Source organism: Chenopodium album, chromosome 20 (assembly GCF_948465745.1).
Source record: "Chenopodium album chromosome 20, dcCheAlbu1.1, whole genome shotgun sequence".
Lineage (NCBI taxonomy): Eukaryota > Viridiplantae > Streptophyta > Magnoliopsida > Caryophyllales > Amaranthaceae > Chenopodium > Chenopodium album.
Genome location: NC_137853.1, coordinates 2,798,044 through 2,813,163, shown reverse-complemented (window position 1 = coordinate 2,813,163; position 15,120 = coordinate 2,798,044). Strand labels below are relative to the sequence as shown.

The window sequence follows — 15,120 nt, the reverse complement described above, 5'->3', positions numbered from 1 at the left end:
AGAGCATGTGAAAATGAATAACCGGATAATAGAGGTAATTTCTCACATCTCAAGTCCCACAACATTGACAAGAACACCCATTTAGCCACAGCATTTGAGTGTGCTACTCCAAAAAAAAAAAAGAAGAAAAAGGTCTACTATATGCAGAGAAGAAAGTAAACAGATAGCAATCTTTACAAACAGTCTAAAACCTCTCTATATCATAAATATATCATAAAAGACTACTAAGTATTACTTGTACTGTATTAAACTAAGACGAAGTAGCAGTCATCTTCTTCACCTTCTTTAAAAGCTCCTTCACCTCATTTTCCAGATTAGATTTTATCTCCTCTGACATCTTACCATCAGTCTGTCCCAACATTGATGTCATTGCCTCGAGCTTCTGCTTTATAAAGATGACCGCCAAAGGTTCACCTTCGGGTGTGGGTGAGTTCGGTGACACGGAAGGCTGTTTGTCAGGTGATTTGGCTACTGGTGACTCAGTAGATTTCATTTTCTTCTTGTTCTGCACATTCGCTTGCTTACCCTTAGAAGACACAGCTGCACGATATTGAATTTTATAGCTAACTTCCGCAGTTCCAAAAGGAAGACTCTTCTGCATACTGTCCATAGCAGCTTCAGCATACGAACTCTGTACAAAAACTATCTTAGCTGTGGATAACTCTGAGATCACCTCAGTTTTTGACTCGTCCAAGTCACCAAACTTACAGCACATTCCTGTGATATCTTCCTTTGTTGGCAAGGAGAAATCTGCCGGAAATGTAATCACAAGGATAGCTGATGATGAAGGCTCACACGATACTTCATGATCAGGCTTTGACTCCGACTTCTGTTCTTTCTTTGTTGCACTCCTTTTAGAAGGTTTCCGCCTGGGGGTCCGCTGATCAACATCATTCAGAACCTTATGTTCTGAGTCTGACCTGTGCATGGTACCAGACGAATTTCTTTTTCTCTTTCTCCGTTGATCATCAGCCAATCCTTTCTTATAGATTTTATAATTTGGTCCATTTCTGTAGTTTGAGCTCCTATATGAAGATACAAATCCCTTGATTGAATCAAAATTTTGGTCCCTCCTTGTACATAGTGGATCAAGAGCAGCTGAGTGAATTTCACGAAGGACACAGTTCAAAGAATCAATACTTTTCTCAGGACCATTTTCCTCAGGAATCAGATCTGGCTTGCTTCTGTTCTGATCTAGATGATCAATTTTCTCATGCTTGGAACCCGATACCTTAGAAGGTTTCTGAAGTGTTTCAGCACTGCATTTCACTAACGGAGTAGAGTCCACTAACTTGCCAGCTGTCTTGGCCATCCTTTCGCCCATATTAGCAACATCAGAGAGCTCAAGACCTCTTGCTTCTGAACTTGTTTGTGATAATGAACTTCTTTGCCTCTGCAGCAAATTTGTGTAGGGAGGAGACAAGTACTTGCTCAATTTCCTTTCTCTTGGAGAGATCCTCTCATAACCCTCCTCAGCCATAGATCCACCATTAATGCTCACCTGAGGCACAATATTCATTTTCTGCTTGTTTTTTACCTCACGACCACTATCACCTGAAGCTTTCTTGTCAGAGGTAGTTGATTTTACAGAGTCCTCTTTCGTTTTCCTTGAGCTTGATCGGGATTTTACAGAATCCTCTTTCGTTTTCCTTGAGCTTGATCGGGATTTTACAGAATCCTCTTTCGTTTTCTTTGAGCTTGATTGGGCCTTTACAGAGTCCTCTTTCGTTTTCCCTGAGCTTGATTGGGATTTTACAGAGTCCTCTTTCGCTTTCCTTGAGCTTGATCGGGATTTTACAGTGTCCTCTTTCTTTTTCCTTGAGCTTGATCGAGTAATCATCGAATCATCTGTTACATGCTTTTGTATGTCATCAACAGTCTTCCTTTTTTTCCTACTAGATATTGAAACCTGCTTTCCTAAATGCTCCTCATCTTTAGAAAAACCATCATCTCCATTTGCCACAGGCATAGATGGCTGATCCTCACCAGCAACCTTCCTCTTCCTCTTCCCAGATTTCACTACCGACTTTTCTATCTGTGAATTTTCTTCTATTCCATCCATGTTACTCTCCAACTCATCTTTTGTGTCCATTCCCAACAGGTCAGCAATGCTCTTCGTCTTCCTTCTTCTATGTGACATATCATGTGGTGGCGTCTGCACGTCATTTTGTCCCAGCGTCTGATCTTCAGAGCCTATAAACCAGTCCCCATCATCTGGACCTCGAAATGAAGTTTCCCTAGGTACACCCTGCTCATTCACAGGGTCTTCAATTCCCATGGGATCACAATATATCGGTAGCGAGTAGCCGAACTTAGCAAGATAATAAGCCGATAATTGACTCTTTAACACTGTTATCTCAAGTGCTTCTAGCAAATCAAATATGGCCATACGTCTGATATCAGCAAGCATTGCTGGCATATTAAGCTGAGCAACCGAAAACTTGGCAATTCCGTTCTCAGGAACATGAACCCCTTCTTTGACACCTGCATTCACTACAAACGGCAGAGAACTTTGGCTTTCTCTTGCACAGGAACAAGTCATTTGTAGCTTTACAAGTCTACCAAATTCATTCTGAGCTTCCTCTACAGCAGTAACAAAGGTCTTCAAGCTGCTTTGCTTTGACATTTCTTCAAAATTCTCCTCAAAAGATTTCAGTTGAGAAGGATCACACCAAGCAAAAGTCCTATCCCCAAAATACGCAACCAGAATCCGCCCCTCATGCTTGTATTTCAACGCAAACTCAGATGCGTTTGAAGAATCATAAATCCTCCCAGGCCACCAAGGATGACTCTTAACCTTTCCCCAAACAAAATCCCCCACACGAAAAACATTTTCTTCATCATCCTCATCACCAACCTCGCTCCCCTTTTGCCCAACAACCACATCACCAATGTCCTCCTTTTTACCAGTCACAGCCCTGTTCCTCGTCCTCTGCGCAATGCTACTCGATACATCACCTAAAGGTCTCCTCTCAGAACTGCTTCTCCCACCCTGAAACTTCGCCCCAAAACCCTTCCCACACACTTTATTTGAATCAGCAGACGCAACATCCCCTATCACACTCCCATCCACCTTTTCATCAATTTTGCATTCTGTAATCCCCTTATCTATCACACAACCATCAGCACCATTCTCCCCATCCACAATCATCCCGACCCTAGAGACATCCGTCGTCAACGATTCATTGGCAACACTCACAGCATCCCCAACACCGGGACCGGCACCGCCAACAGCGGCACCTCCATCAATCGAATTATTATCATGGACACTTTCTTCCCCAATAACACCAGAACCATTGGCTTGACTTTTTGAAACACGGGCACCCATTAAAGAAGAACTAGTCAAATCCAAACCACAAGATTCCTTTTCAACAACTGAGGAAGTGCTTATAATTGTTGTTGACTGATCAAACTGAACTAGGGTTTTACTTGTTTTTACCATCTTTCCATCACTTTCCATTTTAGGAAACTTTAAGCCTAAAATGTTACCCTCAACAAATCACAGCTGCATAGAAACCTACCATAATAATCATACAACAACAACAAAAAAAACCAATTCCCAAAATCATCAAAAATACCCAATAAATTAAAAAAGCAAGAAAACCCCATAATCATAAAATTAAGCCCAACAACAAGAAATTAAAATATATAGACCAACAAACAAATAGAATATATAATCTTGAATTTTATATACAAAAATAAATGGGGGGTTAAGAAGAAGAGTGGCGTACCTGTTGAAAGAGAGGAAAGACACAGAAAAAAGGGGATTTTTCTCTCTCTAAACTATCTATCTAACAATGGTTTTGTAGCGTTATTACAAAGCCCGATAAAAATTCAGTCTTTTGGTAAATTGCTCATCCAGAAAAATGGTCTACTGTAAAATATAAACCCTTGTATTTTCTTTCCTCCTCAAAAGAAGCAAGCATTTATTTGCGCAATTTTAAATTACCAATTTAGGTTTTGTCAATTGCTAAACTTGGTGGATATCAAGGGGTATTTGTAGAATTATCCTTTGGGTACTTGATATACTTGGGAGTTAATTGTATGATTTGTTTTTTACGACTAGGTTTTATTTTGGCATATTCAATACGGAATATTTGCATATCGCACCTATAACCGTTTTATAATAACTAGTCTTCTGGCCCGTGCAATGCACGGCTTGTTCATAGAAAATTGCATTGAGAGATGAGTGAGAAAATACCAATAAATAATTATGAGTGTAATATGTAAATGAAAACATAATTAAATTCTTTCAACAAAAAAAAAAAGAAAATATAATTAAAGAAATAAAAATTTTGGGACTTTAATTGAAATGAGACTTAATAGAAAGAAGATGGAGGGACTAAAGAGAAATTAAAAAGGTTGAATTAAAGAGGGGAGATGAAGATGAAGTGTTTAATGAAATAGTTAAGAAAAATTGTATAATCAAAAATAAAAAATGTAAAACGACATGTCGACATGTGGCACGTTGAGTTGAAGAAGAAGATAGGGAAGTGTAATAGAATGATGACACATTTTTTTTGGTTTGCTTTTTTAAATACTAAGTATAGAAGTATAGATATAGATAGATGGTACATTCTCGTTTTTTTTGGTTAATGAGAATAATCGTAGCATTTTGACGGAGGCATATGTTAATATATGACTTTGACTATTAATATTCGCAATTACATATTATTAAGAACTATAAAGATTAATATGGAGTGTAATATTTTACATGGAAATATTTTTTTTTTTAATATATTGATATAAAGTATGGTCAAAGTAAGCAAATGATGAGAAAAATAGTGTAAAATATTAGACTATGTAAATACTTGCGTATTTTCTAGGTGTATATTCTCTAGGTTCACTCCCCTTCTCCCTTTGCATTTATTAATTGTTTGTTCACACTCCTTAATCATAGCTTAGTGTTTTGTGTAACCTTTGTATTTATACACCTTTCAATAATGGAAATCTCAAGGGATTATTTCCTATATGGTATCAGGCTAGGTCCCTCTATCTTCTCTCCCCTCTTTCTCTCTCTCTCTAGCCGTGTATTGATCACCATGGGTGACTCACCCAAAGCTCCAAAAGCTTCCGCTTTCCACCCCGCTTTCACTGTAAACAACATCAAAAGTGTTATCCCCATTACCCTTCAAATGGATCGTGCCCAATACATTTCTTGGGTTGAACTTTTCAAGATCAACGCTCGAGCACACCAAGTTCTTGAACACATCCTCCCCTCTGATCAAGAAGGTGCTGCCTCTGCTCTTGAGTCCACCGATCCCGACCTTTGGCGTCGCCTCGACGCAATTGTGCTCCAATGGATATATAGCACTATATCCAATGACTTGCTCAACACAATTCTCGTCCCTGATTCAACTGCTGCTGCTGCGTGGGGAAGGTTGAAGGACGTTTTTCAGGATAATCAAACCAACAGGGCTGTCCAACTCGAAATCGAATTCTCCCAAGTCGATTTGAACCATTTCTCTAATATGTCTGCCTATTGTCAACATATTAAAATGCTTGCGGATCAACTAGCCAATGTTGGGGCTAAAGTTTCCGATCACCGCCTTGTTATAACCCTTGTTCGTGGTCTTCCAAAGGCTTACGATAACATCGCTGCTCTTCTCCAACAATCCGACCCCCCTGTTTCTTTTCAAAAAGCTCGTTCTATGCTCCTGTTAGAGGAATCGAGGCAAGCAAATCAAGCATCTAACGAGGCAAATGCTGTAGGTTCTGCGTTAATGGCTGCGGGAAATTCATCTCATATGCACGATCCTCACTCTTCTCCTTCTCAAAATCAGCGCACCAATTCAAGAAACAACAACCGCGGTGGTGGCCGCGGTGGTCAGAACAGGGGTCGTGGCAATGGTGGCCGCCAGGGGAAAGGTCGTGGTGGCAGCCGCGGCTCGCATCAACCGCAACAACAGCAGCCACCGTCGGCTTGGCAGTGGGGTAACTCCCCTGCCTGGCAGTTTCCCCCCCTTGGAGTGGTTGGGCTTCTCCTCCTTGGGCTATGCCTCCTTGCCCTTACCCAACTACTCCTTGGGCTCGACCTTCTGCTGGGCCCAGACCTCAACAAAGTGGGATACTTGGCCCTCGACCCCAACATGGTCAGCAGCAAGCCTTCTCTGCTCAAGCCCCATCTTCAGTTGGATATGCTCCCACAGATGTTGAAGCTGCCCTTCATACTCTCACTCTCACTCCTCCCGATGAGAATTGGTATATGGACACCGGGGCTACCTCTCACATGACATCGCACCAAGGTAACCTCTCGTCTTATTTTAATTTGAGCAAAAATCATCAAAATATTATTGTTGGCAATGGTAGTGGTATTCCAATTCGTGGCTATGGGCATGCTTCCCTCCCTCCCTTCACCTTAACAAATGTCATTCATGCTCCTAACCTCATAAAAAATCTAATTTCTGTCCGAAAATTCACTAGTGATAATAATGTTTCCATAGAATTTGATCCGTTTGGTTTTTGTGTGAAGGACCTTCGGACGGGGACCACCCGTATGAGATGTGATAGCTCGGGGGAACTTTACCCCTTCTACAACACCGCCAACCTTCACTCCTCTCCCACCGCCCTTGCCGCCCTCTCCTCCTCTTTGTGGCATGAACGTCTTGGCCACCCCGGGACACAAGTTTTGAGTTCCCTCAAGAAGAATAATTTTATTGAGTGTAATAGGATTTCACAATCTAATGTGTGCTCTTCTTGTATTTTTGGAAAACATGTGAAACTTCCTTTTAATTCTTCTACTTCATGCACTACTTTGCCATTTGACATTTTGCATAGTGACATATGGACTTCTCCTAAACTTAGTAGTGCCGGCCATCATTATTATGTGCTTTTCTTGGATGATTTCACTAATTTTCTTTGGACTTTTCCTATTGCTCGAAAATCTCAAGTGCATAATCTCTTTCTACAATTAAATGCATTTGCTCATACTCAATTTGAACGTGATGTGAAATGTTTCCAATGTGACAATGGTGGTGAATATGATAATGATCCTTTTCGAAAATTTTGTGCCTCAAATGGAATGGTGTTTCGTTTCTCTTGTCCTCACACTTCTCCTCAAAATGGGAAGGCCGAGAGAAAAATCCGTACTATCAACAATATGATACGTACTCTTCTTGCTCATTCCTCCGTCCCTCCTTCCTTTTGGCACCATGCTCTCCAAATGGCTACATATCTCCATAACATCCTACCCACCAAACTTCTTGCATATGACTCACCAACAAAAATTCTCTACCAACAAAATCCGTCTTACTCTCACCTTCGTGTTTTTGGGTGTCTATGCTACCCTCTTCTCCCCTCCACTACTATCAACAAACTCCAATCCCGGTCTACACCATGTGTTTTCCTAGGATATCCCCCTAATCATCGTGGATACAAATGCTACGACATCTCTACTCGAAAAATCATTATCTCTCGTCATGTGATTTTTGACGAAACTCAATTTCCCTTTGCCAAAATTCACACCCCAAAACCCACTGATTATGATTTTCTAAAGGATGGATTTTCCCCTTCTCTTCTCCATCAAATCTACAGTCAGCCCACTTCTCAACCTCCAGCCCAAACTCAAACTCTCTCTCCTACCTCTGAGGCCCACACCACGCCGGCCCAAACACCTCCCATTTTCGGCTCTCCAAACAGACCCCCTCCTTCTCCTCAAATGGGCTCCTCTCCAAATCGGCCCAACCAAATCCACCAAACTCCCCTAATGTTTGGTTCTATTCCTACCTCACCCTCCAGCGGCCCATCTCCTTCGGCCCACTCCAGTTCTGAGCCCACTTACGCCATCTCCCCTGCGGCCCAACGCCCAAGCAGGCCCCTTCCCCCACCTTTGCAGGTCCAAACTCGTAGTTCTAGTGGCATATTTAAGCCTAAAGTCATCTTTGATTTAAATTGCCAAACTACTCCTTCCCCTTTGCCCCGAAATCCAAAAATTGCCCTTTCCGACCCGAATTGGAAAAATGCCATGATGGATGAATTTAACGCTCTTATTAAAACTAAGACATGGGAGTTGGTGCCCCGCCCCCCCAATGTCAATGTGATTCCTTGTATGTGGCTTTTTAAACATAAAAAGAATGCTAATGGTGTTTTTGAGAGGCACAAAGCCCGACTTGTGGTTAATGGCAGGAATCAACAGGTTGGCATCGACTGTGATGAGACATTTAGCCCGGTTGTCAAACCGGCAACCATTCGCACCGTCCTCAGCATAGCTCTCTCCAAGTCTTGGTCCATTCATCAAATGGACGTCAAAAATGCTTTCTTGAATGGTGATATTTCGGAAACAGTTTACATGCACCAACCTCCTGGTCTTCGTGACAACGATCATCCGGGTCATGTTTGTCTTCTAAAAAGGGCTCTTTATGGTCTCAAACAGGCTCCTCGGGCATGGTATCATCGGTTTGCTTCTTTTATGGCTACCATTGGATTTTCTCATAGCAAGTCCGACAACTCCTTATTTATTTATTCTCATGGCAAGGACTTTGCATACATTCTACTGTATGTCGACGACATTGTACTCACCACCTCTTCTGCCACTCTTCGGCGGTCCATCATGACCAAGCTTGGCTCTGAATTTGCCATGACCGACCTCGGCCCATTAAGTTCTTTCCTTGGTATTTCGGTGACTCGCCATTCCGGAGGGCTCTTTCTTTCTCAAAAATCTTATGCTGCGGATATTATTTCTCGTGCTAATATGTCTTCATGTAAATCTTCAGCCACCCCGGTCGACACTAAAGCAAAATTAAGCTCCACATCCGGACCCCCAGTTGACGACCCTTCTCTATACCGAAGCCTTGCCGGAGCCCTTCAATATCTCACCTTCACCCGCCCAGATATCTCCTATGCCGTGCAGCAAATTTGCTTGTATATGCACGACCCTCGACAGGAACATATGCACGCTCTCCGTCGCATATTACGGTACCTCCAAGGCACTCTCTCTCACGGGCTGCACTTGTACTCATCCCATATTTCCGGCCTCATTTCTTACTCAGACGCGGATTGGGGTGGCTGCCCCGATACTCGCCGTTCAACCTCGGGATACTGCGTGTTTCTAGGTGATAACTTGATCTCATGGTCGGCTAAGCGACAACCCACTCTCTCCAAGTCAAGTGCGGAGGCCGAATACCGTGGTGTTGCTAATGTTGTTGCGGAGTCTTGTTGGCTACGCAATCTTCTTCTTGAACTTCATTGCCCCATCAAGAAAGCCACGGTTGTTTATTGTGACAATGTTAGTGCCGTTTATCTCTCCGGCAACCCGGTTCAACATCAACGAACCAAGCACATAGAGATGGACATTCACTTTGTCCGCGAAAAAGTTGCTCTTGGTCAAGTTCGTGTTCTTCATGTTCCCTCACGTTACCAAGTTGCTGACATCTTCACCAAGGGTCTCCCTCAGGTTCTTTTCGAAGATTTCCGTAACAGTCTAAGCGTTCATAAACCTCCCGCTACGACTGCGGGGGTGTATTAGACTATGTAAATACTTGCGTATTTTCTAGGTGTATATTCTCTAGGTTCACTCCCCTTCTCCCTTTGCATTTATTAATTGTTTGTTCACACTCCTTAATCATAGCTTAGTGTTTTGTGTAACCTTTGTATTTATACACCTTTCAATAATGGAAATCTCAAGGGATTATTTCCTATATAAAACTCAAAATTATTACAACTATTACGAAATGAAACGAATTTGACATATCCGCAGGGGATATATTCTTACAACAAGAAACTACGGAGTATCTTAAACATTTTGATTTTTAAAAGAAAAAATTAGTGGGATATAGCTAGAGCTGTCAATTCGGGTATTCAAGTCGGGGTTGGGTCGGGTCAAATTAAATCTCGGATTCAATCAGGATCAGGTTATGTCGGGTCAATCTAGCTTCAGATCAGGTTCAGGTTGGATCAATTTAAGTTCAAGTTATAACGGATCGTTCAACTTTTCAGATATAAGTTGTGTTCTAGCCTATTCGAGTTAAAATCAGATCGGGTTCAATTTCAGGTTCGGGTTGTGTTGAGTCGAGTTTGGATGGGTTAACAAGATGGTACATTTGGGTTCAGGTTAGTGTTGAGTCGGGTTCTGGTTCAAGTTAGATTCTAATAAATATCGATGCGGCCAAGTTGAACTATATAATTACGCCTTCCATAATTTGATCAAGCATCATCAAGATTTTATTTAACCTAAATACGAGAATAGAGAACAAAAGTTAAATAAGCTGAACAAAAGATTTTATTAAATCGGATTAAGGGTTTAAAGAATTATACTAGTATATAAGCTAAATAAAAGGTATATAAAATTTTATTAAACTTTCCATGACTCGGGTTCATGTTTTAATTGGGTCGGGTACTATTTCATGATCGGATTGTTTTCGGGTCGGATTAAATCGGTTGACGGTTACTATCAGGTCGGGGGCAGGTTCAGGTCATAAAGTATTGGATCAAATGGGTTTTCGGTTAAGATCAGGTCAGGTTACAAGTCACTAGTTTCACCCCATTGTTCGAGTACAGGTGGGTTCAGATCTTTGTCCGTTAAGGTCGGGCTATCGGGTCGGGTCAGTTTTGACAGCTCTTGTTATAATCCACACTTTTTGAGGAAATTTTGAGGTTTAGGGGCCCGGTAGCAAAAAGCCTTGAGACCTTAAAGGATACATCTCGGGGTCATATAATGCCGTTTGAAACCATATATGATCATTATATGTTGTCATAAACGTACATGGTAAGCTTGAGTTTATGAAATCGGTGCAAGTTACGAACGGGTAAAATGACCATTTAAGGGCATATTGGATGGTTCCACCAACCCAATTGGACTCCCGGAGGCTATGAGGGACCATGTTAAACATCTCGGCAATTTTTATTTTCAGACGAAAAAAGATCAAAAAATTAGAAAATTGAAGGCTATAATCCACGCTTTTTAAAGAAATTTTGAGGTTTTGGGGCCAGTGGCGAAAAGCCTTGAAACCCTAAGGGATACATCTCGGGGTTATATAATGCCGTTTGAAACCATATATGATCATTATATGTTGTCATAAACGTACGTGATAGGCTTGAGTTTACGAAATCGGTGCAAGTTGAACGGGGAAAATGATCGTTTAAGGGCATATTAGATGGTTCCACCGACCCAATTGGACTCCCGGAGGCTATTAGGGACCATGATAAACATCTTGGTAATTTTAATTACCGGGCGAATAAAGGTCAAAAAAATACAAAATTGAAGACTTGCAATCCATGCTTTTTAAGGAAATTTTAAGGTTTAGGGTCGGGGCATGTAGCGAAAATCCTAGAGACCCTAAGAGATACATCTCTAGGGTATATATCTCAGTGTCATTTAATGTCGTTTGAAACCATATATGATCATTATATATTGTCATAAACGTACTTGATAGACTTGAGTTTACAAAATACCTTCAAGTTATGAACGATAAATTGACCTTTTTTTTATGGTTCCACCGACCCAATTTGACACTCAGAGAATATAAGAAACCATGGTTAACATCTCGGCAATTTTAATTTCCGAGCAAAAAATGATCAAAAAATTACAAAATTGAAGGCTATAATCCACGCTTTTTGAGGAAAATTTGAGGTTTCAGGGCATAGTGGTGAAAAGTCTTGAAACCCTGAGGGATACATCTCGGAGTCATATAATGCTGTTTGAAACCCTATATGATCATTATATGTTGTCATAAACGTCCATGGTAGGCTTGAGTTTACGAAATCACTACAAGTTGTGAATGGGTAAAATGACCGTTAAGGGCATATTGGACAGTTCCACCGACCCAATTTGACTCGCGAAGGATATTATGGTCCACGATAAACATCTCGGAAATTTTTATTTCCGGGCGAAAAAAGGTCAAAAAATTACAAAATTAAATGCTATAATCCACGCTTTTTGAGGAAATTTTGAGGTTTCGGTGGCGAAAAGCCTTGAAACCCTAAGGGATACATCTCGGGATCATATAATGTCGTTTGAAACTATTTATGATCATTACATGTTGTCATTAACGTACGTGGTAGGCTAGAGTTTACGAAATAACTGCAAGTTGTGAACGGGTAAAATGACCGTTGAAGGGCATATATATTGGATGGTTCCACTGTCCCAATTGGACTCCCGGAGGGTATTAGGGGCCATGGTAAACATTTTGGTAATTTTCATTTCCGGGCGAAAAAAGGTCAAAAAATTACAAAATTAAAGGAAATAATCCACGTTTTTTGAGGAATTTTGAGGTTTCAGGGCCCGGTGGTGAAAAGCCTTAAAACCCTAAAGGATACATTTCGGGGTCATATATAATTCCGTATGAAACCATAAATGATTATTATATGTTGTCATAAACGTCCGTGGTAGGCTTAAGTTTACAAAATCAGTGCAAGTTGTGAACGCGTAAAATGACCGTTTAAGGGCATATTGGTTGGTTCCAACGATCTAATTGGACTCTTGGAGGGTATTAGAAACCATGGTAAACATCTCAGCAATTTTTATTTCTGCGCCAAAAAAGGTCAAAAATTATAATATTGAAGGCTATAATATAATCCACGCTTTTTTAGGAAATTTTGAGGTTTTAGGGTCCGGTGCCGAAAAGTGTTGAGACCCTAGGGAATATATCTCGGAGTCATATAATGCCGTTTGAAACCATATATGATCATTATATGTTGTCACGTGATACGCTTGAGTTTACGAAATCACTTTAAATTGTGAACGGGTAAAATGACCGTTTAAGGGAATATTGGACGGTTCCATTGACCCAATTTGACTCCCGGAGGGTATTAAATTAGGAAACATGGTAAACATTTCTACAATTTTTATTTCCCGGCGAAAAAAGGTCAAAGAATTACAAAATTAAAGGCTATTATCCACGCTTTTTTAGGAAGTTTTGAGGTTTTCGGGGCCTAGTGGCGAAAAGCCTTGAAACCTTAAGGGATACATATCGAGGTTATAAAATGGTGTTTGAAACCATATATGATCATTATATGTTGTCATAAACGTCCGTGATAGGTTTGAGTTTACGAAGTCACTTCAAATTGTAAACAGGTAAAATGACAGTTTAAGGGCATATTGGATGGTTCCATCGACCCAATCTAACTCCTGGAGGACATTAGGGACCATGGTAAACATCTCGGTCAATTTTATTTCCGGGTGAAAAAAGTTCAAAAAATTGAAGGCTATAATCCACATTTTTTGAGGAAAATTTGAGGTTTCGGGCCCGGTGGCGAAAAACCTTGAAACTCTAAGGGATACATCTCGGGGTTACATAATGTCGTTTGAAACCATATATGATCATTATATGTTGTCATAAACGTCCGTGGTAGGTTTGAGTTTACGAAATCACTTCAAGTTGTAAACGGGTAAAATGACAGTTTAAGGGCATATTGGATGGTTCCACCGACCCAATTTGACTCCCGGAGGATATTAGGGACCATGTTAAACATCTCGGTAATTTTTATTTCTGGGCGATAAAAGGTCAAAAAATTACAAAATTGAAGGCTATAATCCACGCTTTTTTAGGAAATTTTGAGGTTTTGGGGCCCCGGTGGCGAAAAACCTTGAATCCTAAGGGATACATCTCGGGGTTGTATAATGTCGTTTGAAACCATATACGATCATTATATGTTGTCATAAACGTCCGTGGTAGGCTAGAGTTTACGAAATCACTGCAAATTGTGAACGAGTAAAATGACCGTTTAAGGGCATATTGAATGCTCGCACTGACCCAATTTGACTCCCGGAGGATATTAGGGACCATGGTAAACATCTCGATCATTTTTATTTCCGGGCAAAAAAAGGTCAAAAAATTGAAAGCAATAATCCACGCTTTTTTAGAAAATTTTGAAGTTTTCGGGGCGTGGTGACGAAAAGTCTTGAAACCTTAAGGGATACATATCGGGGTTATATAGTGTAGTTTGAAACCATATATGATCATTATATGTTGTCATAGACGTCCGTGGTAGGTTTGAGTTTACGAAATCACTTCAAGTTGTAAACGGGTAAAATGACAGTTTAAGGGCATATTGGATGGTATAACCAACCCAATTTGACTCCCAGAGGATTTTAGGGATCATGGTAAATATCTCAGGGTAATATAATGTCATTTGAAACCATATATGATCATTATATGTTTACATAAAGGTAGGCTTGAGTTTACGAAATCACTGCAAATTGTGAACGGGTAAAATTACCGTTTAAGGGTATATTGGATGGTTCCACCGACCCAATTTGACTCCCGGAGAATATTAGGGACCATGGTAAACATCTCAGCAATTTTTATTTTTGGGCGAAAAAAGGTCAAAAAATTACAAAATTGAAGGCTATAATCTACGCTTTTTTAGGAAATTTTGAGGTATCAGGGCCCGGTGGCGAAAAGCCTTGAATCCGTAAGGGATACATCTCGGGGTTATATAATGCCGTTTGAAACAATATATGATCATTATATGTTGTCTTAAATGTCCGTGGTTAGCTTGAGTTTACGAAATCACTAGAAGTTGTGAACGGGTAAAATGACCGTTTAAGGGCATATTGGATGGTTCAACCGAACCAATTTAACTTTCGAAGGATATTAGGGATCATGGTAAACATCTCGGCAATTTTTATTTCCGAGCGAAAAAAGGCCAAAAAATTGAAGGCTATAATCCATGCAATTTTAGGAAAATATGAGGTTTCGGGGACCGGTGGCGAAAAACCTTGACACCCTATGGGATAGAACTCAGGGTTATATAATGCCGTTTGAAACCATATATGATCATTATATGTTGTCATAAACGTCCGTGGTAGGCTTGAGTTTACGAAATCACTTTAAGTTGTGAACTGTTAAAATGGCCGATTAAGGGCATATTGAATGGTTTTACCGACCCAGTTTGACTCCCAGAGGATATTAGGGAACATGGTAAACATCTCTGCAATCTTTATTTTTGGGGAAAAAAAGGTCAAAAATTGAAGGCTACAATCCACGTTTTTTGAGGAAAATTTGAGGTTTCGGGGTCCGGTGGCGAAAAACCTTAAAACCCTAAGAAGTACATCTCGGGGTTATATAATGCCGTTTGAAACCATATATGATCATTATATGTTGTCATAAATGTCCGTGGTAGGCTTGAGTTTACGAAATCACTGCAAATTGTGAACGGGTAAAATGACTGTTTAAGGGCATA

General features: G+C 40.5%; 1 protein-coding gene across 1 annotated transcript; it reads right to left on the bottom strand.

Moving 5' to 3' along the window:
• Positions 1-8: 8 nt before the first annotated feature.
• Positions 9-3,872, bottom strand: LOC145598287 (uncharacterized). Its single transcript, XM_081654620.1, has 2 exons — positions 3,732-3,872; positions 9-3,517 (listed from the first exon to the last, which is right to left on the bottom strand). Exon 2 carries the CDS (start codon positions 3,458-3,460, stop codon positions 251-253), a length of 3,210 nt encoding a protein of 1,069 aa, XP_081510746.1. The 5' UTR covers positions 3,461-3,517; positions 3,732-3,872; the 3' UTR covers positions 9-250.
• Between the last annotated feature and the right edge of the window lie 11,248 nt (positions 3,873-15,120).

What these genes read in the sequence shown, in the direction of transcription:
- LOC145598287 (XM_081654620.1), bottom strand. Translation starts at nt 3,460, where the DNA reads ATGGAAAGTGATGGAAAGATGGTAAAAACAAGTAAAACCCTAGTTCAG.